General features: G+C 41.1%; 1 protein-coding gene across 1 annotated transcript; it reads right to left on the minus strand.

Annotated features, from left to right (window-relative positions):
- Positions 1–2,153: 2,153 nt before the first annotated feature.
- LOC140927820 (uncharacterized) lies at positions 2,154–10,871 on the minus strand. Its single transcript, XM_073377502.1, has 10 exons — positions 10,791–10,871; positions 10,517–10,596; positions 9,374–9,427; positions 8,618–8,696; positions 7,839–7,958; positions 6,403–6,547; positions 5,163–5,305; positions 4,073–4,151; positions 3,609–3,672; positions 2,154–2,559 (listed from the first exon to the last, which is right to left on the minus strand). The coding sequence occupies exons 2-10, from the start codon at positions 10,591–10,593 to the stop codon at positions 2,538–2,540; spliced, it is 783 nt and encodes a 260-aa protein (XP_073233603.1). The 5' UTR covers positions 10,594–10,596; positions 10,791–10,871; the 3' UTR covers positions 2,154–2,537.
- Positions 10,872–27,026: the final 16,155 nt, after the last annotated feature.

The following is a 27,026-nucleotide window of genomic DNA, read 5'->3' on the forward strand; positions in this document are numbered from 1 at the left end:
TGTCAGAAATAGCTCCTATTTTCTTCAAGTCAAGCCTTGAACTTGTGCGCGAAATTCTCAGAGTTCCTATTTTTGTCGTGTCTTCTTTATCCTCAGTATCCGAAATTTAGACCTCCAAATTAAATTGAAGGAAATATTTAAAGGAAAAGCCAGTCTTCTAACATGGCAAAGTTGTCACGTTCCTCGCTCATGGACGTGCGTAACATCAGGATTCATCTGCCATTCATCGGCAACTGAGCTGTTCTCTTCACTGACTACGACAGCTGGTGAAATACTTTGCTCATAAATTGTGCTTCTTAATTGCTCATGTACTACATGGATCGACAATTCTCTCTTTGAGTTCACGAAGCGGCCCCGGCGTTCCAAACCTGACGCTCACAGTCATCTTTTAGTGTGAACCTACCGTGAACGGCGTGTCGGTTTGAATGCAACGCGAGCATTTCTCTGAGTTTCCCAGCGCCAACATCATCTAACTGACTTAAACTCGAACAATAAAAAAATTATAGAGTGACTCCCATGATCAAATCGCTTCGAACAACGCAAATAGCGTTCTTCAGGTTCGCAACACCTTGTGGGTTTTTCAGGAGGAGCGGAGACGAAGTACAAAAAGTATCCGTGCAAGGGTTCGTGCAAGAGAAACTCATATGAAACCATTTGTGAGAACATCGTTTCTCGGTACCAGACCCTCGTATCTTCCCTCCCCCGGGAGGCCGTTTTTGGCCGCAGACGACCGAAAACCCATTTTATGACTGGGCCGCACAGGCAGCCCAGTAATTACTGGATTTGGCAGCTAGTCCTCGATGGTGTAGTGGATATGGATGTAGGCTATAAAGCAAGTGACCCGGGTTCAAAGCTTCACAGTGGAGTTTTTCTATTTCACTTTCATATTACACAGTAAAGTTGGACTTAAGTGGTTCTTCATGTAATTTTACTGAAAAAAAAAAAACAATCTGACTTCAGCCGATGTTACCTAATGCTAACCTACAGTGAAACAGCTGAGGTTTGGTGATACTGGTCATATTGTATATCACGAGAAGGGCTGCCACACTCTGGAGAAATTTAAGTGCTATGGCACAGCATAAAGTCGTATTGACTACAATACAAAAGGCAAGCCAGTTAGAATTAATCAGGCGAGTTTTTAGTTCAGTCGCATGCAGCGTGCAAAGAGAGTCGTGTCCGATAGCCCGGGGCTAGTGGATTTTGCTATCGGGCTAGTGATTTTTGCTCTTAACTTGCCCGACGGGTAAGTGCTGTTGTTCGGGGAAATTCAAATTGCAGAAGGACTGTAATCAATCCTGCTTAACAAAAAGGGTTTGGGGCTAGTTAAAATGACATGTGGGCTAGTACATGCTAGCTACAGCTTGCCCGAATGGCAGGCTGTAAAGCTGACTTTCTTTGCACTCTGCTTGACATGTGATCTTGAATCAGTATTTAAGGTCAAAAAAATGTAATAGAGCTTTTCAAAGTATTGTTGAGGATCAGTGGCATTAAAACAGGCATCTGCGTTCAACACTTGGTTCATTCCTTTAACTGTCTAATTTTAAATAGCTGTTTAAAACAAAAGCCCCAGGAGGAACATTTAACCATACCGCTTTTGCTTCCCACGCAGCCCAACGGTCGCTTTTGTTCGGCAGTTGCTTAGTTTTGTTGATAAAATTTACCAAAGAAATGTACCATGCCTATCCAGCAACCTTCTGGGCAATGCAACTTTTTTAAAGAATTCAAATGTTTAAATTCCCATGCCGAGGGGCCAAAATTGGTGTTCAAATCGCTTCGCAAAAAAAAGAACACACCGTGAGAAAACCCGCATCACTGTACAGTATCGAGTATGCTCTTTGCTGAGCATGCGCTGCATGTTGCTCCAGTTTCAAACCCAGGCCTCAAGGCCGTGTGCTTGGTACAGTGGGCTCAGTTTTGACCATCGGTTTATAAACAGACGGATGCTCGCACTCGAAAAAAACTAGTTTGACAAGACAATACAAGATTGACTAGTCCAAAAGTTCGGGCTGTGGCGACTTCGAAGGTTTGACGTGATTCAGCAGAGCCTCCTTTTCTCCCCGCTCGCAGGGTGAAAACCCAGGTAATACGATAAAATCTCGCACACTGAACTGGTAAGGTGTTATGTTCATGATATAATTTTCCCTCCTCACCAGTGATGAATCAGTCTTTTTTAATTTGAAAGTCTTCTGCAATAAAATAGACGGGCCAGGAACACCACCGCAACAATAGCTAACCAATTTGCGTGGTGGCGTTTGATTGAGAAAAGGTACAAGAACACGCTTTCACAATATTATCATCTTTTTGATAACTCCTCAACACAAGAGTAAAATACCAAGATCTAAAAGTTTCTTCATCGTTAGGAAAAGCTGTTAAGTGGGCTAGATTTAAAAATAAATTATTAAAAGCAAAACGTTCTGCGTCCGATGATAGAAATAGAGTAAATATAACTTGTCTTCACTAATTTTCCCTGGAAGCACAACCTATATTTAATCCGTCATGAGGATGACTTAGCTGACTTGAGGAGAAAAACGGTGAAGTTACCCTTGGAACGCCATTATGCTGAAAGGATAGAAAAAAATAACTAAAGTATAAGGATAATAGAGTGAGTAAAACACGAGGCACAGGGACTAGAAATCAAAGAAGCCCTGTGCTCTCCTTTTTTAAAGACATAACCATGAAAACTTTAAGAAATATTCCAGTTATGTTAAAAAGTACTTTCTAACAGGACTGGAACTTTGCGTTTGTCTTTGGCCACGAATGAAGACGACAAAAAAAATGGGCTAACAAATTATCGCTGTGAATCGGACAAAATCACTAAGAGCAAACTTTTGGCTTTCCTTCCGCGTAATTACCCCAAAATACACCTCTTCATGCTGTGGGAACCCTTCGCGCTAAAAGAAAAGTACTTCCTAATAATATTTTCTACTTTTAAACCTCTCCGGGCTCTCTTTTTTCCAGACTCTTTTGGGAGCCACACGCTTTCATCCAGCTGGGTCGATAGACTCTGATGACTTACGCCAAGCCTAAGGCCTAAACGAGTAAAAGTAATTTCGATCTACGCTATCTAGCTAACCTTAGATAATAGAGTGGAATGGATTTGAAACCCATCAGACTCTTTTGTTATATGTTTTGGTGGACCTGATGGTGCACAGCGTTCGATAGCATTCATTTTGATCTTCTTGACCAATAAAAACGTCGCATAAATTTATTCACAATTTTTGAACGGAAAGCAAAGGATTGTGCACCGTCAGGGAGCTTCCAACAGCAACTGCAGCATCAGGGACCATTTTACGTTTCTGGGAAACTGCCCACCAACCCCTCCACTAAGCCAACATTTTGCCCTAAGTGAGAAGTAAGCGTTAATGTTGGCTTAGGGGAAGGGTGGGTAGGCAGTTTTCCTGAAACGTGAAATGATCTCTCTGATGTTGGCCGCCTTTCATAACAAGTCTCCTCTACGAGCTATGAGCTAACGTATTGGAACCTCCGAGTCAATTTTTGTGACAGGCCAATTTCACGTCAGCTTCAGGAAGGAGTACCAAGGATTGACCATTTCAATTGTTTCATGTTGAAGGCTCAAAAGGAGAGTTCGGTAATTTAATTCAACTTACTTCGCAATAGCCTTTTGTTCAGTATCTCCGCACTTAAGCAGTTCCTCTTGAAAAACGGAATGCCCTGATAGAAAAGTAAGTTAAAATATAGTTACCATTATATCATCAGTTTTTGCCGGAACAAACCCACCGACCATGAGAGGTTTGTGATGCGCCAATCACTAGTAACCACGGTGGTACTAATAGCCCCGCTCAGTAAATTGACACCATCGCCTGATAAAAAACAGCAGTACGCGTTCAAAACGCCGCGATCAATAAGTGAGTGGCTATCGCGAGACAAGTGATAAACGATAACACAAACACGATGAATAAATATCTCTCACGACACTGAACTGTTAACGTACTTGTCAAACGAACAACTTAATCTTTTCCCTACTTTCGCAGTGCTCTGTTTTCAGTTTACATACCAGTCCAACCATTTTGGTTTAAAACCCTACATCCGTTCCACTTAAAACATTTCTTACCTTCGGGACTCCTTGATTTGTAAACTTGATTGATCTGGCGCAAAAACTCCGAGAACAACGTCATGAGAGCAGTTTCATTCTGGGATAACAAGAAAAAACACAATAATCCACACGTGTGGCCTCTAGCCTTGGTATTTATTTTTCGTTCTACCATTTACCTCAAACAAGCCACGACGCCTTTTGTCTGAGGGCTATAAAAACTTTGCTTATGTGGCGCTTTTACAACACACGTTTAAGAAGAAGCTCAAGCACAAGAATCTGAAAACCATCTATTTTTCTTCTCCTGACGCTTAGTCGATGGTAAATTGTTAGATTGCCAGGGGTCATTTACACGGGCGAATTAATTGTTGCGCGACAAGGGTAACAGTATTTGCGGATCAGAGAGTTTAGTACCAACTGTCTGCGATTTTGTGAACAACGTACCGTGATGAGGCAAATGACTGGACAACAGCACGTGTCCTCTTTACATTAACTAATACTAATCAGTTGCTTGTAATAAATTACGGAGGACAGAAAACTGACATTTGCATGCGATTGTCGCTGTGAAGTTACACTAAATGAAAAAATCCAATCTCAACTAAACAAAACTAAAACTAAACTCACTTTGGGGCAACTTGGATTTGACAATCCGGCAAATAACGCTGAAATCGCTGTTTACACTGTGTACATGCGTGATTTGGGAGTTGCAACTCGATACCAACCCTTGTCGCGAGATAAAATCGTGGGCAGTAGTTAAACGGGTGGTAGGGAAATAACGTGAGCAACGTAAATTAACCTAGAAGGGTCCTCCAATTACCGTGTTTTATAAAAAAAGGCATAAAACACTCGTCTCTGTGATAAAAAAGGAGAGATAAAGGATCTCAATTTGGTTGTGTTTATTTATGCCCACGTCTGATCTATATTGTGCACTATGCGGAAAGCTTTCACCCTCATCTCGACTTTCTTACGCGTGAGTTGTTTTTGATACCTCTCCGCGGGCGCGCTACACCCCTCCACTTTGCGTTTTGAGAGAGACCTCGCTAGCAAGTTAAATCTGTCATCAATACTGCACATGCTTCACATGAATGAATTTCCATTTAAAGCTGCGTACCTCGTTATCACCCTTCCAGCTGTCCCAGTCGGAAAACTCGTCACCGTCGGCGCCTAGTTCTGGACTGGGTAGCCGCGTAGTGCCTCGACTGCTCTCGTGAGAGGTGTCCAAGGCTACTGATTCCTGCATTAAACGGCCGGTGTCTAAAAAAAAACCAACACAAAACAGTTTATGCCAGTTTAATATCCAGTTAAGGAGACACTGTAACCTAGTCGTTGACCCGTCGTCATTTAAAGAAGAACATTCAAAGCCCTCGTTAGGGAACCTCTAAAATACGAACACCACTCTGTTACCGACGGTTTTCTTGGTGCTAAAGAGATCAAACCTCCTACAATTTCTATCTCTTTAAAACGAACCACTCACTAATGTGGACAATTGGCATTGCCCATTGGTTGCCCCTATCAAGGGGGTTTGGCTGCTGTTGAACGAGCTTAGTTACAGCACAGCCGGACCGGATTCAAGGAACTTCAATACCACCAGAAAAAGAAAAAAAAAGAAAAGGAAAGGAAATATTGAATATTTCCCGCGCGTTATAGGTTAAGGTCATACTCACTACGGTGTATTAACATTAATGCAAATCGTAAACTTTGTTTTAAATGCCATTCACGCGCCTTCTTTGTGGGATTCTTGTGTTCCTTTTCTATTGCTGTATAATTCTAAGCAAGTTTATCGGGCCTTTTCGTCAATAATGACCATTTTCTATGCAACAAAATTGCGCTTAATTGTGTGCAGTAGTCCCGTAAACAAGATGTCTCAATAACAACATCTTTTTAAGCGTTTTTCTCACAACCAATAAAATTAATAAGTGTAGGTTCCAAATAGCAAACACAAGACTTCTGGAGGGACCAATGGGTTCGCTTCTTACTTCTTAGATCAGTACAGTCATTTAACAGGACAATGTATCAAAAACACCAATACAGGGAAAACAACTGGTACAAACAGTAAGGAGTGTCGGATTCTGTGCAGACCCCGACCAAAAAAAAAATCTTTAATACCAGGTATATAAAAAAATAAAGGTTTATACATTGTGGGTTTCCTATATACGTCAGTTTCTCTTCATAATAGCGTGCTCAGGCTTTTCGGTGTTTCATATATTTCTTTATGCGCACCGCCCACCAATGAACTAACTCTCTTCCAGGAGCTCCCCACTCCTACCGCTTCGGGCTGAGTATCCCATATCTTGCTGGTATTACAGGCATTGCTTGTGGATGGCCCTAATGAGAATACAGTATGTACCGACCTGGATCATCTTCGTCCTCTCCTGTTATAACCAGCTCCTCAGCTGGACTGGCGGGGATATCATTGGACAAGATTAGTAAGTCGGGCGTATCATTCAATCTGTTACTACCCTCCTCCTCGCTCATTAAACGAACAAGGTCAGGTTCCTGTCACAAACAAAACTCAGTTACATACGGTGTGGAACGCAAACGGCAAAGTCGCGTGCATGGCCATTTTCTCCTCTCGTTCGTTTCGCTCGACGGTCTAAAGGTGATGTTACATGGGACGATTCGCAACGACGATTTTTAGCGCAACACAGCGTTGCAATGTTGGAGAAATGTTGGAAAAATTCGTAACAACATCGCAACAATGTTGAAGCGCTGTACTGCGCTAAACATCGTCGTGGCGAATTGTCTCGTGTAATATCGCCTTAGGAAAAGGGGTGTTTCTTGGTGTTGCGGAAACTATTGTTGGTTAGGTACTGAGTTGTGGTGTGGGTTTGCTCAGTGCCTTTTCAGTCTTTTGTATTACGTCATTTGGTGATTGCACCCTCCATCGACACCAAGAGACTACTGAAAAAGAGAGTCTGCTCGCGGTCTACATGTGGAGGTGCGGTGTTCCTTTTTTATCTGTTACTTTAATGGAGATGCGGGAGGGGGGGGGGAGGATACGTTAAGTGCCCCAGACTCGACTCTACCCTTGGACCACACTCACGGCATGATGCACAATGTACTGAGCTTAGAAGTTACTATCTTTCATGAGTAATAACCGCGGAGGACGCTTTTGACGAAGCCACCCTTTAAGATCACAGGACGCGCCTCACAAAAACAGCGACCTCAGTCATGTAGCTACGTCGAACAAACGCTTTTGTGAGAAATAAAAATGACGTTAAACAGGCCCGCGATAATGATTTCATAACCCCCCGCTGGTGAGATCAATAAAAATGTAATCTTGGTAATTTATGCGCCGGCAATAACAACCTGCGATGTTTTTGTTGCCGTCGGCGTATGTTCTCATGTGTCGCAATAGTAGGGACCTTACGAAACTACGGCGGCGACAGTAACGGGAAAGTAAAAAAAGCAACAGGTTTAATACGAAAAACAATAATTCCCCACGTGCATCACGCGTTTTTGCAAATGTCTTTGCCGTCCCTGCACAAAAAACGACGTAAATGACCAACTTTTAAGGTTACTTGAGAACGGGAACTATTACTAGCTCTGTTTGAACTTGAACGCGGTCTCATCACTTCAGCTCCAACCTAATTTGCTTTCATTCAAGTAACAAGGTGAATTAGCAGAATCGCAAGAAAGTTTGCGAGAATGCTCAGTCTACTTTTTATTGACGTTTTTATTGACGTCGCCCCTGTCGGATCGTAAGGTGCCTAGTACTGTAACCCTAGGAGATACTGGCAGGTAGACTGGCGGAATATGACCGAGAACAAGGCGGCGCAGTACTCACGTAATCTAGTCTGCTACTGATGGCTCTAAACACAAACCCAAGGAACGTGGGTTGATCCACAAAAATGCAAACTCTGATAAACACTTCAAGTACTTCTCGCACCAACTGTATCTCTAGTTCCTGTGGGAGAGTTTAAAAACTAGTTTTAACGCACAAAAAGTTCACGACCACAGAACAAAAATAGCAATGGGAACAACAGCAGAAGGCAATGTATGAAAATGTACCAACTGGCGCTGCAACTTTTAAGTTAATAGCGAAACTTTGTTAAGTTAGTTTATCACTTCCTCCACCATATGTTGCGTGACCAACAACAGAGGGGAACTCCAATTTAAATGTGTCGTTACTTATGACCCACCCGGCCCAGGAGAGGTTGGTGACACCACCACAGTGGGTTGGGTTCTTTTACGTCCCACAAGAACCAGATGAGAGGAAGCGCTGTGAGACGGGACCCACGGGTTTTTCGTCCTTATCCGAGAAGACTAGAGTAACAAAGTCTAACCGTTTGCAGATGTCATTGCAAAGGCAGCACTTTCTCCTCAGTTATTTAAAGACTTTGAGTGTTGGTCCGGCAGGGGTTTGAACCCGCGACCCTCCCGCTCAGCAGACCGGCGCTCTTCCAACTGAGCTTACAAGGCACAGAAGCCTCTTTTTAACGAAAGCGCGACCCTGAGGTACATTGATCGCGGCCGCCATCATGAAAACAGTAGAAATACTGAATACGGGCGGAAAAGGGTAACTGTTAAACTAACGGCCCTCGTACCAAGTGACCTAAGCCTGACCTTGGTGCTGATAACTTCAGTGAGGCTCAACAAGGCGAAATCAAAATACGACTGCACCAATGAATGTAACGGCTCCTCTCTGCAAATGTAGAAGTGACAGTCAAACACGGAATCAGGTTAAAAAAGAAAGAAAGCATACAACGTTAAATCACCAACACAGTACCACAGGAAAGGTCTGCTCAACGACTTAATTTGTGTTGTTCACGACCACTTTAGGTTTAAATTCATAGACCCAAAATTTAGGACAAGAGCACCGAAAATACAGTAACGAAACAATACTCCACAAAGGCACTGCTTTTCTGCTTTAACGTGAATGTTCAACCACAAAAGAAAATGAAAGTAGAAACACCTTCTGAAGTGTAAAAAAAATGTACCATGGAATGTATGAATGTAGAATGAATGTAGAATTGAACTATTTCATCCAAAGATGGCAGCTAGAATCACTTTGTGTAGCACAATAAACAACACCACAGGAAAGTATTGCTCAGCAGCTTTCATCTGAAAGGTCACACTTTAAGATTTTATCCAAGGTAGAACCCTTTGTACAGCATAATGAGCACTACCACAGGAAAGAACTAATCACACTTCAGAATTTCTTTCATACTGTAAAGTTAGAAACGCCCTGTATGGCATAAAAAACAGCACCAGAGGAAAACACTGCTCTGTCGCTTTCATGTAAGGGGGCACAATTTATCATTCTAATTACACAGTTGAAATTTGTTGTCGTAAGAAAGTTAACTGAACTTAATTTCTTACCCGTCATCTCCTTGCATGTGCATTTCTTCAACGCGATATAAAATAATGTACAAACTAAGAAGAAAGTAAACAAGAGATATTATCAGCTGCAGTGAAGGAAACAAAAACACAAGGCTCCTTTAGGTTTCAGAAATATCTGGGGTGGAGACAGAAGAACTTAATACCAGTAATTAGGGAGTTAAAGCAGCAACGTTTTTGAGTGACGCACGTCAACCGGAAGTGAGCGTTTTTCTCCTTTGATTCATCTTGACGCTACCAAATTTATATTGCTAAGTGTCTTTACTCTTAGACAGACGTTTTGCCGACGAATTTGTTCAAAAATACGGCTGAAGAGTGCAAAAAGTCCACTTCCGGTTGACGTTCCTCGCTCAAAAACGTTGTTGCTTAAACTCCCTATAATAGGGCCATTTATACGAAGAAAAATAAGACGCGTCTTAAATAAGACGCGAACTGTACCATTTATACGAGCATGTCGTATCTAAGACGAGAACAGCTCGTATAAATGGTTCGCGTCTTATTTCTGCTGTTCTTGACTCGTTTTCATGTGAATGTTGCCCGTAGCAACGGCAATCCAACGTGGCGCACCAAAAATTAACGCATGCGTACTATGCGTTCGCGTCTTGTATAAGACGCGAAGGTCATTTATACGAAGTTTTTCTCGTCTTAGCTAAGACGCGTCTTATTTAAGAACAGGTGTTAAGGGCTGTTCTAAAATAAGACGCGTCTTAGCGTCTTATTTTAGACGAAATGTGCCGTTTATACGGAAAGTTCGCGTCTTATTTAAGACGCGTCCTATGTAAAACGCGTCTTTTTTTTCCTCGTAGAAATGGTCGTATAATCACACGACTGAATCCGCAAGTGGGCAAAATGGGCCCATCTTACCCGCTCGGGTTTTCATGTGTTGGTTCCGCCAAAAAACCTTCTGTCTCGGCCATGTAATAAATCCTTAATTGACCATCTTGATCGTTGGCCTCGTTCTGAACTAAGGTACTTCATATTCGTTTTTTGCGTTTTGGTGAGGATTAGGGCTAAGGAATACTTCGTGATGTCTAAAAGCATGAATCTCATGCACTTGCCATCCTGGACATCAGTATCTGAATCAACGGCTGCTGAGAAGACTACATCGAATTAAAAACAACTCACCCGTCCAGCAACGCCCTACACACGGCGGAATCTTCAAAGAACTGTCCAATGTAATGAACTAAGATTGGGAATATCATGATCTGTGTGAATACAGCAATACTCTGCCGTCAGAAACAAAGGATATACAAGCCCTATCGTACACATACCGCTATGAATAGTATCTATCATTATCCACTCATCTTCGTCAACTGCAACGTTCATGTTCTTGCGAGCGCTGATGTATTTACTCAGCTCTCGAGAAGGCGTTTTGAATTTGATAAGATAATGCCCTCACCAGCTGATCTGCATCACATTCTTTCAGGAACCTCGCAAGAACGGAGTGGACCTCAGAGATGAGGAACTTGCTCGCCTGTAAAGCAACACATCGGGATTTACAAAAACGTATTCAATATCACGTATGATATATTGTCTGTACAGGGATCATCTTCAAAACAGAAGGGGGGGAATTATACCCAAAGGGCAAAAATTCTCCTTTAAGGAATTAAAACATTAACTTAAGAACCTTAACGTAACTTGTTGTGACAAATATAGTTTATGGCTGCAAAGCAAGGAAACAATTAAAAGGGACCAAAAGGCAAACTAATAAAAAGTAGTGCAAATGCGTTGTGTCTCCTGCCTTCACCCTCCCCCGACAAATATTGTCTGAAATGACATGGGAGAGGGGGAAGGGGGGGTGATGGGAGGACTGTCAAGGCCAGAATTATCACGCATAATAAAATGACCAAGTTTTGCTCTAGGTAATGGCCTCTAGGCTACAATTAACAAACAAAAAGAAAAAAAACAAACGACTAGACCACCACAAAAGGGAAATCAGCATCTCACAGCATATGGCTCCGAAATTATCACTTAATTTAAGGATAACTAACAAGAAGACATACATCGTTGTTGTTGTTGGTTTCCGGGAAACTATCTTTAATATCTGATACTGATTTGATAGTTTGAATAGTCAACATTATTTTTAACGGGGCGCGGGTTACCATAGACAAACTATTTTAAAAGGTCTCTAATTGGCTTTGCCTTCTTAAACGATCCCAAAAGCGAAAAAAGGCGAAATCTACCACTGAAAATTCCTCACCTGTTGTGCGTGTTGCTGGGTTGTGGATGCTCTTGCTGAAAAGCTACAAACCAAAAGGTTTATTTTAGTAGATTCTAACTAGCACCCGTTTACCCTTAGGGCCTTGGCAGATCAAAAACAGCCGCCCATGAGTGTTAATTGCAGTAAACGTCTTTAAACATCAATGGAAAAATAAGTGTAAGAAGCCGGCGTTTCGGTGTCAGCAGTCAGTTTTCCCGTTCAGGGTGGGTTGAAGCTTGCCAATAACATGTGGACTCTGTCCACGCAACGCGAAGTGTTTGTTTTAATTTTTTTTAGTTCCTCCTTTATTATGCTATTTGAGCACATAAAAAAGTGAAAATGGCGTCACAATGACGACGACACGTAGGCTTTTTGCGTCTCTTTTCAAAAACGTTACAAAACGGTCGCCATTTGCAGAAATGAATTTTTGTCAATGCCACACACTTTCGACAAAGAATTAACAAAAAAAACCTTATTACTGACTTCACAGCTCAGAGGAAGGATCCTAATTTCATTAGTTTTCAACCAGTTTATTGCGGGCGACAAGAGGACCCCGCAATCCTAATCTCTAGGTTGTTATTACGCAAGGCACAGCGATGGAGCAAAAGCGTTTCGACCTTCAATCGTTGTCGCTCGCACTTCGTAACCTTTGATTATTATTAGTGTTAAGACCTTATATTAAATCTTCATCTTAAGTCTCAAAATTTTTTTCGCGTTTGGTCTAAAAATAAGGGGGTAAGGGCGGGGCCCCCCGGACCCCTCCCCTAGATCTGCCACAGGTTTTCATCTAGCCACACGAGTACTGCAAAGCGGATATCACCGGATACGTGTAGACGGTAGGCCAAACTGGAAAAAAAAGTATCCGTTTTCGTGCAAAAATGGATGTGTGTGGACGGGATCTTTATATTGCGCCAGTCAACAACAAATCTAGGGAATTAAACACAATTTTCGTACCTTAGAAAACCCTCGGATGGTGGAATAAACGGGGATTGGAATTCCAAACTTGCACACTTTTGCAACACAGCACCTGCCAAAAAAAGAGACGCGAGTCATCAAACTGAACTACTTTTTGTGACACCAACTTTAATGTTTCGCCAAAACTTCATCCTGTGAAATAAAACAATTAAAGTTTCGGGGCATTTAGTGATTGACATGTGGCAAAATTTTCTGTCAAGTCGAAATTGCAAATATGTGGTAAGAAAAAAGTCTAATATCGGACGACTTTAGTTGACCCGTGAAACAGTTAATAACAACTGGTGCAAAATAGCTACAAATAAACAAAAGAAGACAATAGAATTAGTGCATAATAGTGCATAGTATTCTACCACCTATTTCACGGGTTAAGTAAAATCACTCTAGGTTGCAATTTGCAAAAAGAGAAGCAATATGTTTTTTGCTATTACATCTATTCTAATAAAGAATGTCCAACAGCTCTTTCACATTAATTAAGTCTTCGTCTGCTAATTTTTGGCAAGTAGGCGTCTTGGACGTTGTTCTTTCAGAATTTCTTGACAAATCCCAGAATTTCCCAAATTTAATTTTTATGACGTCACCACTTTAGAACTCTATTTAACAAATAGATTCCATGTTGCCGTGCGTCTGTTCAGTAATAGATCACAGATGACGTCAAAATGTCGTAAAAACAAAGAAGTGGCACACGAGCCGCAGGCGAGTGTGTCACTGTTGTTTTTACCACATTTTGACCTCCTCTGTGATCTATTACTGAACAGACCCACGCCAACATGGAATCTATTTGTTTTATACAATGATCAGCTTCGTTTTTTCTTTATTATCAGAAAAGAAAAAGACCGATACACATACCTGCCTCGAACCGCTTGACCTTTTGAGAATTTGTGTTAGTTTAGGCATTTTTTAAGTCCCAAACCCAACTTTTCATCTTAGCTTCTTCTTTATCTTACTTGTGTACAGTTTCTTCGAAAAGTTTTTCACCGTCTTTTCTTGCTCAAAGAAGAATAATAGCGAAAACATTTTGCAAAACAGCGAGTCTCTCGTAGCGAAGACACACGATGGCAACTGTTGTGAAGATTTCTTGTAGTTTAGGATTTGTCACGCAGTCAATAGCTTTTTTGTTCTCCGTTTCTCCATTTTTCTTCTTTGTAAATAGCTCCTGCTAAACTTTTTCCGAAGCTTTCACTTGCCTCAATCCGAAATAATCTCACAAACATTTCAAAACCGCGTGCCATGTTGAACAAAACAAAGAAAACAAGTTTCCCGTGACGTCATCCATGTATCTGTACTCTAATAGATCATGGGCAACGACCAATCACAGCGCGCGTAGCATTCACATCATTGTATAAACTCTCATAGACCATAGCTCTCGACCAATAAGCGCGCGAGGATTCGCTTAGTAATTGTAAAAACATTTTTGCGTTTATTCGAGCACTTAAGCAATTAAAATGCAACGGATACAACATCCTAATGTATTAACCCTAAGATCAAAATTTGAATTCTTATTTGTTTCACCCATTCATTTCCTACAGAGTTAGTGGGGAGAAGTTGAAAAATATCAAGCAAATTCATCTTGTGTGATCACAACCACTCTGTTTTACAAAGCATTGATATTTCAAGGACAAATTTGATGCGGATCAGATTTAGGGCTTAAAGGGTTAATTACTTTATATCGCGCTTAGTAATGCTTCAGTGCCATTCTAAATAAACTTGCGTGGGTGATTACTCTAAATGCTGGTATTTTTTAACGTTTTTTTTCCAATATATAATAAAGAAGCTGAAGAAAAGACGGTACAACTTACCTAGAGGCGTGTCGGGGTAAGAGTGCATATAAAGAAACAAAATCTTGTTTAAAACTGTTTCTTCTTCTTTTACTTTCTTTTAAGATAAAAAGAGATCATTCGATGATACTAAGTCATTAAATTAGAGGTGGATGTAGTGAATGGTATTGCGGAGTCAAGAAGTGGCATGGATCAGGAAATATCAACTAAATTCAGCCACTTCCCACCAATACAGAGCATTCAAAAAAGTATGTGAAAGCACTATGCAGCTTGTTTGCTTAATACTCATGATAACTTGAGCTCTTAAATGACACGCTGGCACTTCATCTTGCTCAAGGAAGTACCCGTTTCCCCCAGATGAAGAATCGCTGATTTGCAGAGCGGGAAGTTGCCGGCCCAAAGCGCGGATGGACCAACAACAGGGGTCTTAAATAGTGTTGGGAATCGGCTGAGATTTCTTAATCGATAAGTGGTAATAATCGGATTGATTGAAACGATCGACCATTGATTATAATCGGAGAAATCTCTTACAAAGATTTCCTTTATTTTTCACTAAAGTGCAAGTCAAAGAAATATAAACTTTTGAGTTTTCAACTCGGGCCCACTATTATTAATGATACCAATTTTGTGAACAAAACAAAACCATAAACCACAAACGACTCTAGAGTTTCATAATACAGTCGAACCTCCCAGAAGTGGACACACAGGATCAAAAAACCCACTGTAATATGAGGTGTCGGTTGGACCATGACCAAGTGTCTGCTTGCGAAGGGTGTAACACTCGTTATTTAACCAAAAAAAAAAACCTTTCTTATCTCCTACGTTTCTTGTGGAAATAGTGGGAAGAATTCGTTAAAATATCGGGGCGAATTATTCCTATGTGATCATATACTTACAGTGCGACCTGGAAAACTGTGAACAAGTGAAATATCTCAGGAATGTTTATTGCGTTATGACAAATCACAGTAAAGATCAGGACACGCGAAATGGCCAAAAACCAAACTAATTAACATTCTTGCTTGCGGTTTAGTTTTCTCAAGCCTGATTGGCTTTTTTCTTGCAAGACAATAACATTCCAGAAATGTTTCTGGTGTTCACGGTTTTCCCAGTTTGACTGTAATTCTTATCACCTCTCTGACCTGTTAAGCCTCGATACTAGAGGAAGAAATTTGGTAATCATCTCTAGAAGGCTTCGACTGTTACGTGTATTTTTCTAACCTGTTCGTATTCGTCTGGCTCAAGAGGAAAACATATGTGTGATATCATTATTGTTTCCATAGCAACCACTGACAACTTATCGAAGCACGGATCTTTAAGTATCCCAAGAACCTGGAGAATCAAATAAACATTACAGTTTACGGGTCAAAGTTTTGGTAATAATTACAACGAAAAGAAAAAGGTTCCCCGATTTTCCCTGTCCATGGCGACCTTTGGGTGTCCTAGAACCAGGGTCCTTAATGGGAAAAAAGGGCGAATAACGGGGAACAACGACAGGGGCAAAATGAGCGGGGGACTGAGGAGGGGTACACTAAGGTGTTTGTTCCCAGGAAACACCACGGTCAAAGGTATGAGTACTTGTTTACATGGAGGTGGGGGACCTTAGATAGGTGAGGTAACATGTGGCGGGTCACCCCACCTATCATGTAAACGTCATCAAATTAAAATGAGAGATTACATGGACTGGCGGGTTACCCCACCTAACTGCGGCCCCCCACCTCCACGTAAACAGGCACTAAGGCGTTCTCTTGTTTTAAGGTGGATTTCCATACCGCGTAATTTCTACGTGTGTACGCACAAAAATTTTACGCGCGGAAATAAACTAGAGGTGATGTATGAAAGGCCTCTCAACTTTTACGTTTACGCTTGACCTTCCATAAATTGCCTATATTTTTTTTACGGGCGTATGAACGTGAAAATTACGCAACAGTGGAAAAAAGGCATTTTTGCGCTCGTTCCCCAGACGTCATTTCGCGGAAAAGAAACCATTAGTGGCGTCGCAAAAGTCAGCTTTTTTCTCACGCTACGACTAACAAAGAAGGAAGGGCTTGGTGAAGCAAATGAAAGGTGGTAAATTTTAAGCTCGGTGAAAGAAATGTGAAAATGAAATAATCAGCAAAAAAATTTGCCATCTTTCATTTCTTTCACCGCACAATGCGACATCGACATTGCTGATCCTAGCAGTATGCATGACGCGTGTCAAATATGAACCTAGTATATGGCCTCGCTCCCCATGCGTTCTCCGTAGCACAAGTGGAAAGAGTGCGCGCCTGGTGTTTGGGAGGTCATAGGTTCGAATCCTGTCCGGGACTCAGATTGTTTTTCAAAGAGAGTGTACTATGGGGGATTCGAAAATGATCAAATATAGATATCTTGTTTAACTTACTCCAGCATGGATAAACTTAATGGCACCTTGTTAGAAACTCCATCACCTAAAACGAAACAAGCAGAGAAAGAAAATCAAGGCGAAAAAAAGGAATAAACATGATAATTATCACTTAAACAGTAATTGGTAAGCTCGAAGGTCATCCCGGCTTCCTGCGTGACACAACTTGAAAATTACAACATGATCATTGCGAGCGAGATCACAGACGTCAGTGAGCCGACATCGCTTAGGGAACAAAATTATTTGCCATTTCGTCAGTTTATCGTGTCTTAAGCCAGAGTTCGTACCCTTTTTTGACCAAAAAAATCAAGGACTTTCAAGGTCATATTTCCCATTTTTTCAAGGACTCCATTCAGTAGCCTTGAGTCTATGTCTTTTTCAGTTCTTCCACAACATGAGCAATTCTATCCTAAGAGTCTTTCTGTGTTCGAAGGGTTGGATAAAGTTAGCACCGAAATTCAAGGACTTTCCAGCACTGACGCCAATTTTCAAGGACTTTCAAGGACTTTGAAGGTGCGTGCGAACCCTGTTAAACGTATATTACTTGGCGAGAGGGTCTTATGAATTCCGCCCAGTTGTATAAGACGTTGATAGAGTATTATATGTAAAAACACCGGAATACAGGGGTTAAATTCTGCAAACGTCCTTTAGCCCGGATTGTTTTTCGTGTTGGTTAGCGGTCGCGATACAGTCATGTGACAATGGTCAGCGGATCTTCGACAACTGTCAATTGATCATCACATGGATGTCCAATAAACCGTTCCCGTATTCCTGTAAACAAAGGTACGAACTCGAGGCTCGGGTGGACAAAATATAGTGATTTGTATGAAACTGTCTACCCGAGCCTCGTCCTCATTTCTTTATGTTTGCTCACTGGAGCGTAATGTGGGAAAGGTCTATATCAAGTTAAACACAGATAGTTTATGCCTTGGACTCCCGGCTAGTAAGTGTGATATTTCACATCTGCTAACATGAGAGCTGACCTAAGGACTATTTCCTCAAAATCAAAATTTGTTGGATGCACACACAACCAAAATTTATTTCCTATGGTGCTCCGCTGCGCGCCTTTCGTAAGCGCACGCAAGGGTTCCGCTACAACATGTGTCCGTGGTGTTTTTTTCAGAGAGCCCGATTAATACGGATACTAGGATAATACGGGCACCATGAAATGTCCCCTTGGTCTCCGTATTAACCGGGTTTCACTGTACCAATAAACTGTTAATTGGCAAGACCTTAAAGAAAGTCAGGCAAAGTCAAGTCAATTTTCATACCAAACTGAGAATCACTCCATCCAAAAGGAAACTTTAAACACTGGAACAAGACTGTGTTCGTAAGATCCTGAGAAAAAAAGTCATGAAAGATTCTTGGTAATAACCAAGTGGTTATTCACATTTTGGTTTCATTAAATCACAATTTACTGAACAAACCAAGCCACTTTTTTTCATCTTAACAAATGGCACAGTAACCTACGAAAGCCGGGGAGGGACTTCAGACTTCAGACTTCAGACTTCAGACTTCAGACTTCAGACTTCAGACTTCAGACTTCAGACTTCAAACTTCAGACTTCAGACTTCAGACTTCAGACTTCAGACTTCAGACTTCAGACTTCAGACTTCAGACTTCAGACTTAAGACTTCAGACTTCAGACTTCAGACTTCAGACTTCAGACTTCAGACTTCAAACTTCAGACTTCAGACTTCAGACTTCAGACTTGACAAAGTTCGAACCCCGGATTTCTGATTTCAGATCATTCAATCTCAATGCTGCATGGCTTGCTGCTGTGTAAGTTCTTCACGCAGTAATGTTTTGGTACGTTTTCCTGATTGCTGTTTAAAGTGATGCCTAAGTGAATCCAATTATAGTTAAATGAAAAAGCTTAACAGACGTTTAAATTTTTTCTACAGGTTAACTTTACTAGCCATTTTAAACATGGTTTGCCTCTCGAACTGCGCTATGCCTGCTTATACACCAGCCTTACAGAAACATGAAGGTCTCGAAAGAGAGGACCTAATTACGAGCTACTTCAATCAAGCTTTAACTAACGCTGAGATAGTTGGTTTACTTGTTCTACGACATGGTATTGTTTGCTCCGTGCGAACATTAAAACGAATTCTCAAGCGTTTAGGGCTAAAACGAGCTAGGCATAGCACTGAATCCCTCACAGAACACATAGTCGGTGCTCTTCTGGAAGAATTGGAGAATTCATGTGGCTCCTTCATGGGATATCGTCAGTTGACAAGGCGACTGAGACGTAAGTATGATTTGAAAGTGAGAAGAGATACTGTGATGAGAGCACTCCGCATCATAGACCCCGTAGGAGTTGAACGTCGCCAAAAACGTGCCCTAAAGAGAAGAAGGTACAGTACCCCCGGTCCGAATTTTTTATGGCATGTCGACGGCTGGGATAAACTTGCGCCATTTGGTATTTTTATTCATGGAGCTGTAGACGGCTTTTCTCGACGAATTCTCTGGTTGGAAGTCAATTCAGCGAATAAAAATCCTAACGTTATTGCCTCCCACTACCTCACTACAGTACAGGAACTCGAAGGGGTTCCTAGACGGATGCGTTGCGACCGGGGAAGGGAAAATACAATCAATGTAAGCCTTCAACAGTTTTTTCGATGGCACGACGTGGACGATTTTGGTGGAACGGAAAGTTTTCTGGAGGGCAAAAGTTGTGAGAATCAGCGTATCGAAGCCTGGTGGTCCAAATTTCGTGAAGGAGGAGGCGGATGGTGGATGAATCTTTTCAAAGACCCGCGTGATACTGGCTTTTACAGAGATGACTATCTTACCAAGGAATGCCTGAAGTTTTGTTTTATACCTATAATTTGACGAGAACTGCGTCTTGTGGCAGAACTTTGGAACACTCACCATATTCAGCGACAGAGGCGGTGCGACGTAAAAGGCGGTAAACCAGACGTTATGTTTTTTACTCCTGAAGTTTACGGAAAACAGGACTATTTGGTAAATGTAGACAAAGATGATATAAGTGCGTGCAAACAAATTTATGCCGAGAATTGCGTTGATTACAATGTGGATATGGAAGAGTTAGTGAGACTAATCAAAACAGACTATCAACCCCCATTAAATGAGTACGAGGCTCTTAAATTGTATTCCGAAATAATTGTTCTTTTAAAAAACCATTAACAACTTGAAGGAAACACATATTAGAATTTTTTGTCTAGCTGAGAAAGCCCACGCTGCATAAGGCTAGTGGTTTCTTGCTCTTCGTCGTTTCTTCGGGTATTCTTGCCATTTGCACTTGGAATCTATCTAATTTTTTTAACTCCACGAGAGAAACGAAATTTAAAAATAATAATATTAATAATAAATTACCAAACCGCGCATTCGCATGAGTTAGTCGTATTCCCATAATGGATAATAATATGGTTAACTGCAGAATAGTGTCAATCTCGAATTTTATCTTCTAGATAAAACTTGATGACCGGAATCGAATGTATGTTACTTAACTAGAAACAGGAGACCCTTTATTATTTTTTGGTTATAAAAAGTTGATGTATTGTAAAATTCAAACAGTGCCGTTTTGGTCCTTAATGTTTAGAACCAACGCATCCGTAACGTGCCGTGGAGATTAGTATTTTGTTTTAGGACATTTATGTACACAAAATTGAAACAAAACAACCTGGTACCCTTTACTTAGCTACTAAGAGAGGAGATGAGTGTAAAATGTACAACAATTTTGGCGACGGCACTCAGAATTCTTGGGAAGACTGGATACTATAAACCTGTGAAGGGAACACGCAAGTACCACACCTTAGTTTAATTGGCACGAAACTAAAGGAGTAAATAGAAAGGAGTAAACCACGTGAATGACGAAGTTATCATCTGACTAGTAAGGGTTTGCAGAACGATGGTCTAATGATTCTACTGAGCAGTCATTTATGTTAAGGGTATAGAGAGATTCAGGCACGTAGACTAAGAGTGCCTTTATTCTCTCCTCCCGTACTTTTACGTTACGTTTCGTCCGATCAGTTAAAAAAAAAAAAAAAAAAAACAGCTAGGCGTGAGAGTGCAAAATCCTAAAGTCCAGTTGGGTTGAAATGGACCGGGCTGGGAAAGCTGCGAGGTAATCTGTTCGTTCATGACACCATTATGTCTTATGATCCCATACTAACCTCATGTTTTTCAAATAATGGCTTCAAGCCCTTGAAATTATGCTCAAGAAAATGATCAAGCTGCAAGATAACAGACACGCACGTTTCCAGACCGCATCGAGCAACATTTAGATAGTACAATCACTCAACACTACTAAAGAAGGGGGTCGGATTTATTTGTACCCATACGCGTTTAGGCGTTTCATTTCACAACCAAGGAGTCTAAGCGTAAGCTGCATATTAATTCACCCGGGATTCACCCCCACATATCAGTTTCGTGACGGGTCATGGAGGGTAAATATCACATAGTTTATAACGATTGCTTTAACTGAAATAAACGGCGAGGGAACTCCATTCTCCATTTTTACTAGTCTCATAGGTGCGCGATACATTGAAATGTTTCTGCACACCTTCTTGAGGTTACTTTTTTAAAGTCATGACCACAAATACTGCACGGTTTGCAGCTGGTTTGGATTTTTTAAGACTTCTTACGGAATTATTTCACATTGTAGTTTTCGCAATTATGCCTCAAAAAATCGTTACTTCTCAAGCGGTTCGCGCCCTCATGAGGATTTCTTGTAAGCTTAATTTAAACTAAAACCTGAAAGTGCTCTGGAGCAATCAACATCCATTTCCCTATACATATTCATCAATTTTCTCACGTGCGCTTTATAAACATTGATTGACCGGGGGTATAAAAAAAGCTTGCCAATCGAGCGTCAGGAGACAATATTACTTAAATCCGCTCGCCTCTTCCTCCGTATTCACTTCTTCGAAGCAGCGCAGCTATGTAGGTTTAACCTGGATCATAACAAGCTGTTAACTGAGATCTAAAATCTTGAGTCCTAAGTACGAACTCTGAAAATCTGAAGTCTGAACTATGAAGTTTGAAGTCTGAAGTCCGAAGTCTGAAGTTTGAAGTCTGAAGTCTGAAGTCTGAAGTCTGAAGTCTGAAGTCCCTCCTCGGCTTTCGTAGTAACCTACCACAGTTGAAAGAATGTCAGGGAACTGAAAACAATGCAGTTTGCTCTCAAGCAAGTATCACTTATGCCAAGCTAGAGGTAGGAACTAGTCCTAAGGAAACAAAAGTTCCATGGAACAAAACAGAAGACAAACTTTCCGTTGGCTTCATGAAACCGTTACAGGCAGTTGCTGAAGGGCCACTGACAAAGTGGAAAATGTTGTCAGCTAACAATGGTGTATCTGACTTACTGGGTGTTGCTGCACCAGTGGTGATCACAGGAAAGATCCTGTGCAGTGAAACTTGCTTACGCAAACTGAAGTGGGATGAACAGGTACCTGATGACATTTGGAGATCCTGGAATAAGTGGCTAACAGGATTAGAGGAGTCCCCAGTGCTATCTGTTCCCCAAAGCGTCGTGAACAAAGATGTGACGAACATAGTACTTCATGGATTTTCTGATGCCAGCAAGCTAGCAGTTTCAGCAGATATATACGCTCTTGTACTTCATGCAGCTGCCCCAGTTTGTCAGAATCTCCTCGTTGCAAAGTCAAGGATAGCTCCAAGAGAACTCCCAATCCCACGCTTGGAACTTATCGCCGCACACACACTTAGCAAGCTGATGAATCATGTGAAGGAAGTATTTCAAGGTTGGCCGGTTAAAGAGTAGCACGGAAGGGTCGACAGCACCACTTTTCTTTACTGGATTAAAGGACGAGGAACTTGGACTAAGTTTGTGCGAAATAGAACTCAAGCTATTCAAGACAAAGGATACCTGAAATGGCATTATGGGCCCACCAGCGAAAGCCCGCGAGACCAAGGAAGCAGAGGTGCTGAGCCCAGAACGTTGGGAAGGCTATGGTTTGAGGGACCGAACTGGTTAAGCAGCCCAGACAAGGAGCCATCGCTAGTAGACTGTAACACCTAAACTGGAGAACCAAATGCTCGCCAAAGAAGAAGAAAAGTTCTGGGTTCTCAAACTGAGGTCATTGACGAAAAAAAGTGATTCAGAACTATAATGTTTGCAAGCGCTACCGGGAGAAACCTATATCTGCCTCACATGTGACAACTGCAGCTCTGCCAAACTTTAGGGTTGAGATGTCTGACCCTATTGCAGTGACAGGAGTGGACTTTGCTGATTCAGTTTACTACAGGGTGAAGAAATCCATTACTGACAAAGCTTACATTGCATTATTTACCTGTGCCAGCACCCGCGCAGTACACCTGAAGCGTTGTAGAAGGCACAAGTGTAATAACTGGACCTAAGTGTAATAAAGGTCCCATCTGTAATAACATTTGGACCCAAGCGTAATAAAAGTCCCATCCGTAATAACATTTTGAACTCAAGTGTAATAAAGGCCGTATTTGTAAAAGTTATCTTTATACTCAAACCGGTAATATATCAACAACAAATTATAGCCAATAAGAGGTAAAAAGTTAATAATGACGTGACCTGCGGAAACCAACTCCTGCCATTTAATTTTATCTTCATGGCTTTCATGTCACTTTCAAACTGAATTTTACACCTAGTAGTTTGGCGAGTAGAGTATTAGCTAAACGGCACTGTCCATTGAAAAATATGGCCATTACCACTTAACCAAAGAAATTCTTATGTTATCTTTATACGTTCAATCATCGATTGAAGGAAATTCTCAATTTTTTAAAGCCATATAATTTGTATTAAGCAACGGCATTTGTTTGATTTCACTAATGTACAAGAAAAAAATTTTAAATTTAAGGTACTCCTTTTCAGTGCAAGTACTGACAGTCATGAAATCCTATCAATAAAATTCAGCCGTGAGGGTGAAATACTGAAAATGACAAGAAGACAGAGGGCAAAAAATAATAACAGATTCCACTGGGTTTAAAACTGTTTAGCCTGAAATTTTATATAAGTGAACGTGAATGACATATTTATTTGTAAGTTCTGGAGCGATGAATTTTTTGAAAAGCACGTTTCATAGCCAGTGATAAATTTGTCAAAATGTGAACCGAGAGCCATTGCTAGATTCGGTGGAATTTTTCCTGTTCATGTTCGTGTTATCTCGTTCTGTTTGGTCACATGAGCCCTGATGTCAGCCTTGTATTAAGATACACTGTTGTGAGCATGTCTCATATTATCTCAGCTGGGACCAAAGGTCAACATATTAGACCTTTATGACTACGGTTGGGTTCAAAAATAATGTTATTACGGATGGGACTTTTATTACGCTTGGGTTTAAAATGTTATTACGGATGGGACTTTTATTACGTTTGGGTCCAAATGTTATTACAGATGGCACCTTTATTACACTTGGGTCCAGTTATTACACTTGTGCCTTCAACAGGTGTTGTCGTGATCTCTCTTCTGCTGAATTTCAAAGAGCCCTAAAGGAGTTTATTGCCAGGCGAGGATGCCCTCAGATCCTTGTAAGTGACAATGGAATAACATTTGTGGCTACAGGGAAATGGTTGTCTAACGTTGGAGCTCTGAATATAAGGTGGAGGTTTAACCTAGCCCGAGACCCATAATGGGGAGGTTTCTTTGAGCGTCTCATTGGCATCATGAAGAGGGCACTTTCAAAGGTGGTCGGCCGAAGCCTTTTGACCTATCCAGAGCTGGAGGATGGTCTGATTGACATAGAGAACTGTATGAACAACCGCCACTACTTTATCAGGCAGGGGAGTTTGAGCAACCGGTGCTTACCCCAAACACCTTACTAAGAGGGAAACCAATCCCAGTCATGGAGGAAGATCTTGAGGCAATTGGCGAAGAGAAAGTGTCAAGAAGGATGAAATTCTTACAAAGAAGCAAGGAGCAGCTTCGAAGGAGGTTTTTGAAAGAATACATACACGCCCTTGGAGAAAGAAAATCTAGTTCCACTGCAGACGATCCAAAAAATTCCGCAAACAGGGGCGGAAGAGTTATTGAAAGGTAAAGAAAGAGATAGAGCGGTATGGAAGATGGGGCGAGCGGTAGGTAGGATTACTGGCAGAGATGGAGTGGTGTGCGGATTAAAGCTGAGGCAAGGAAATGGATATGTTTTCGAGCATCCCCTGCAACTTGTGTGTAACGTGGAAATTGGAGGAGAGAATCCTGATTACAAGCTTAACCCCGAACATTCGTGACTGTTACATGAAGTCATGTTTATCGAGCCTCGTTTTGAGTAGTAGTTTTTCGGACCTCGTGGTTCAAAGAAAAAAAGAGAACTGATCGAGTTCGTAGAAAAACTTTGTTGTTGTTCGGTTTCGTTATTACTTGAATGTACTTGAGGACTAAGTATTGTGGACATTAAACCCAGTAGGGCTTTCGGAACTATTTGGTGTGCACTTGTTTTTTCCACAGGCTTGAGTAGAAATTATCTCCTCTCATAGCTTACTTTTTTCTTTACAAGTTTAGAACTAACAATCGTTTTACAGTATCTGTAATGAGAAAGTGGAAATTGTGATTTCCAAACCTTTATGCTAATACTTATCTATTCTATACTTGCTGGACTGGTTGGCATTTTTGGGTAACGCTTCCAGTTTCAATTTTACGAAGACAGGAGAAGTAACTTTTCCCAACATTGGCAAACCGACAGCATTTGACAACTATGGGTTCTGTCAAGTATCGTACTTTGTTAAGAATTTTGTATGGTTTTTATGTACGCCTTGCGTGCTTGTCTTCCTTTAGCAATCATGGGATTGCAAACCAATGTGCTTCGCGGTCAATGCTTTTGTTGTTCGTGTTTGTAGATTTTGTGCGCGTTTCATCGAATTCAAGCCTGAGGTTATCAAACAACGACGTAAAGGTCTTTTCTTCCTTTCTAATATACTTTGATATGTCACAGTTTGTTACCTCCATATTTAGAACAAATTTTGCTGAGGTTTGAATAAGCTTTTCCAGATCAAAATCCCATGGAGAGTCACATGCTTTGTTTTCACAATAAATGTCAAAAGAAAATAATTTCCTGTATTTGAACAAAATAACAAGAGAGATTTCGAAACTTTTGACGATAAAACACCGGTTCCCTCATTTAGCTATTGACGGTTTAAGCACTTTTCATTAGATCGAAGAAATCCCGTAAACTTGCCATGACATGTTAGAAGTTGCGGTCATGATCGATAGGGTTTCGCAATAATTTCTAGTACTATATTCTGTCGTTGCGTGTACAATTTTTCAGGTTAACAAACTAAGACTGAATATTTAACAAATCGACCACAATTTTTCATGGTCTACACTCCTATAGACCATAGGAATGACGTTATGAAATGTTCAAAACTCAAGTGGAACCACAAGACGCAAGCGAGTGGTTTCACTGCAAAGTTTTGACCATTTTATGTCGTCATTTCTATGCTCTACAAGAGCGTAGACCATGGAAAATTGTGATCGATTTGTTTTTTACAATTAAATTTGTTTTTAGTTTCGTTACGTCATTTCCATTGTCTATACTCTCATAGACCATAGACTCGACCAATCAGCGCGCAAGGATTCACTCAGTTACTGTAATAAGACCTTTCTCACGCGGAGGCAAAATGAGACAAAATGGCCGCTGTGTTGCAAAGGTCTATTACACTCTATTAACTGTTTTAACAGAATATCAACTACAACACCACCTTCTACGCGCTACCTGTGGTCCTGGTTTCCGTTCAGCACTATTACAACCGCAACAAGAAAACATAAATCTACCAGAAAATAATATTGTCACAGCATGGGTGGAGGTATGCTAGGTGATACTTTCCTCTAATAATTATTGAGCATGTGGTGCAAAGTCAACTTCATCAGAGCGACGTCTGTTCCATTTCAGGAAGTTGGCCTGAAATCCATGAAGATTTGTATCAGAGACTTGAGTGGGATGGGGACAAAACACGATCCTCTGTCGGTCAGTTATATTGTCACTGGAGGTGAGTGCTGTACAGAAACATGTGGACTTTTTATGAAGTCAGAGTATGTAAGGATGGCACAGCTGTTTAGTGCGCGGTCTTCGGTACGTGAGGTCCCAAGCTCGATCCCCGGTGACATCATATCCTTGCTTCAACATCTCTCCCTTCTGTGTAGCTTTAACTAGCTTTAAATACCCTTAAACTAAAGCATTGATGGAGAGAGGGGGGTAAAATGAGCGAACCGTCGACCTTAAGATTATCAGTTGAATTTCTGTCAAACGTTATCAACGTAAAATATCGTTACTTTACCTTTGCCTTTTTTTTTAATAATCTAAAGCATTCCATGAACATTGCTTATATACCTGGATTTTTGAAAACCGG

The sequence above is a fragment of the Porites lutea genome, chromosome 2 (assembly GCF_958299795.1).
Source record: "Porites lutea chromosome 2, jaPorLute2.1, whole genome shotgun sequence".
Classification (NCBI taxonomy): domain Eukaryota; kingdom Metazoa; phylum Cnidaria; class Anthozoa; order Scleractinia; family Poritidae; genus Porites; species Porites lutea.

Excerpts from the sequence above, each read along its gene's own strand:
- LOC140927820 (XM_073377502.1), bottom strand. The coding sequence starts at position 10,593 with ATGATATTCCCAATCTTAGTTCATTACATTGGACAGTTCTTTGAAGAT. Across the intron at positions 8,697-9,373 it reads CACATGCAAGGAGATGACGG|AGAGGAGCCGTTACATTCAT; the intron begins GTAAGAAATTAA and ends CTACATTTGCAG. Across the intron at positions 5,306-6,402 it reads AGAGGACGAAGATGATCCAG|ACACCGGCCGTTTAATGCAG; the intron begins GTCGGTACATAC and ends GTTTTTTTTTAG.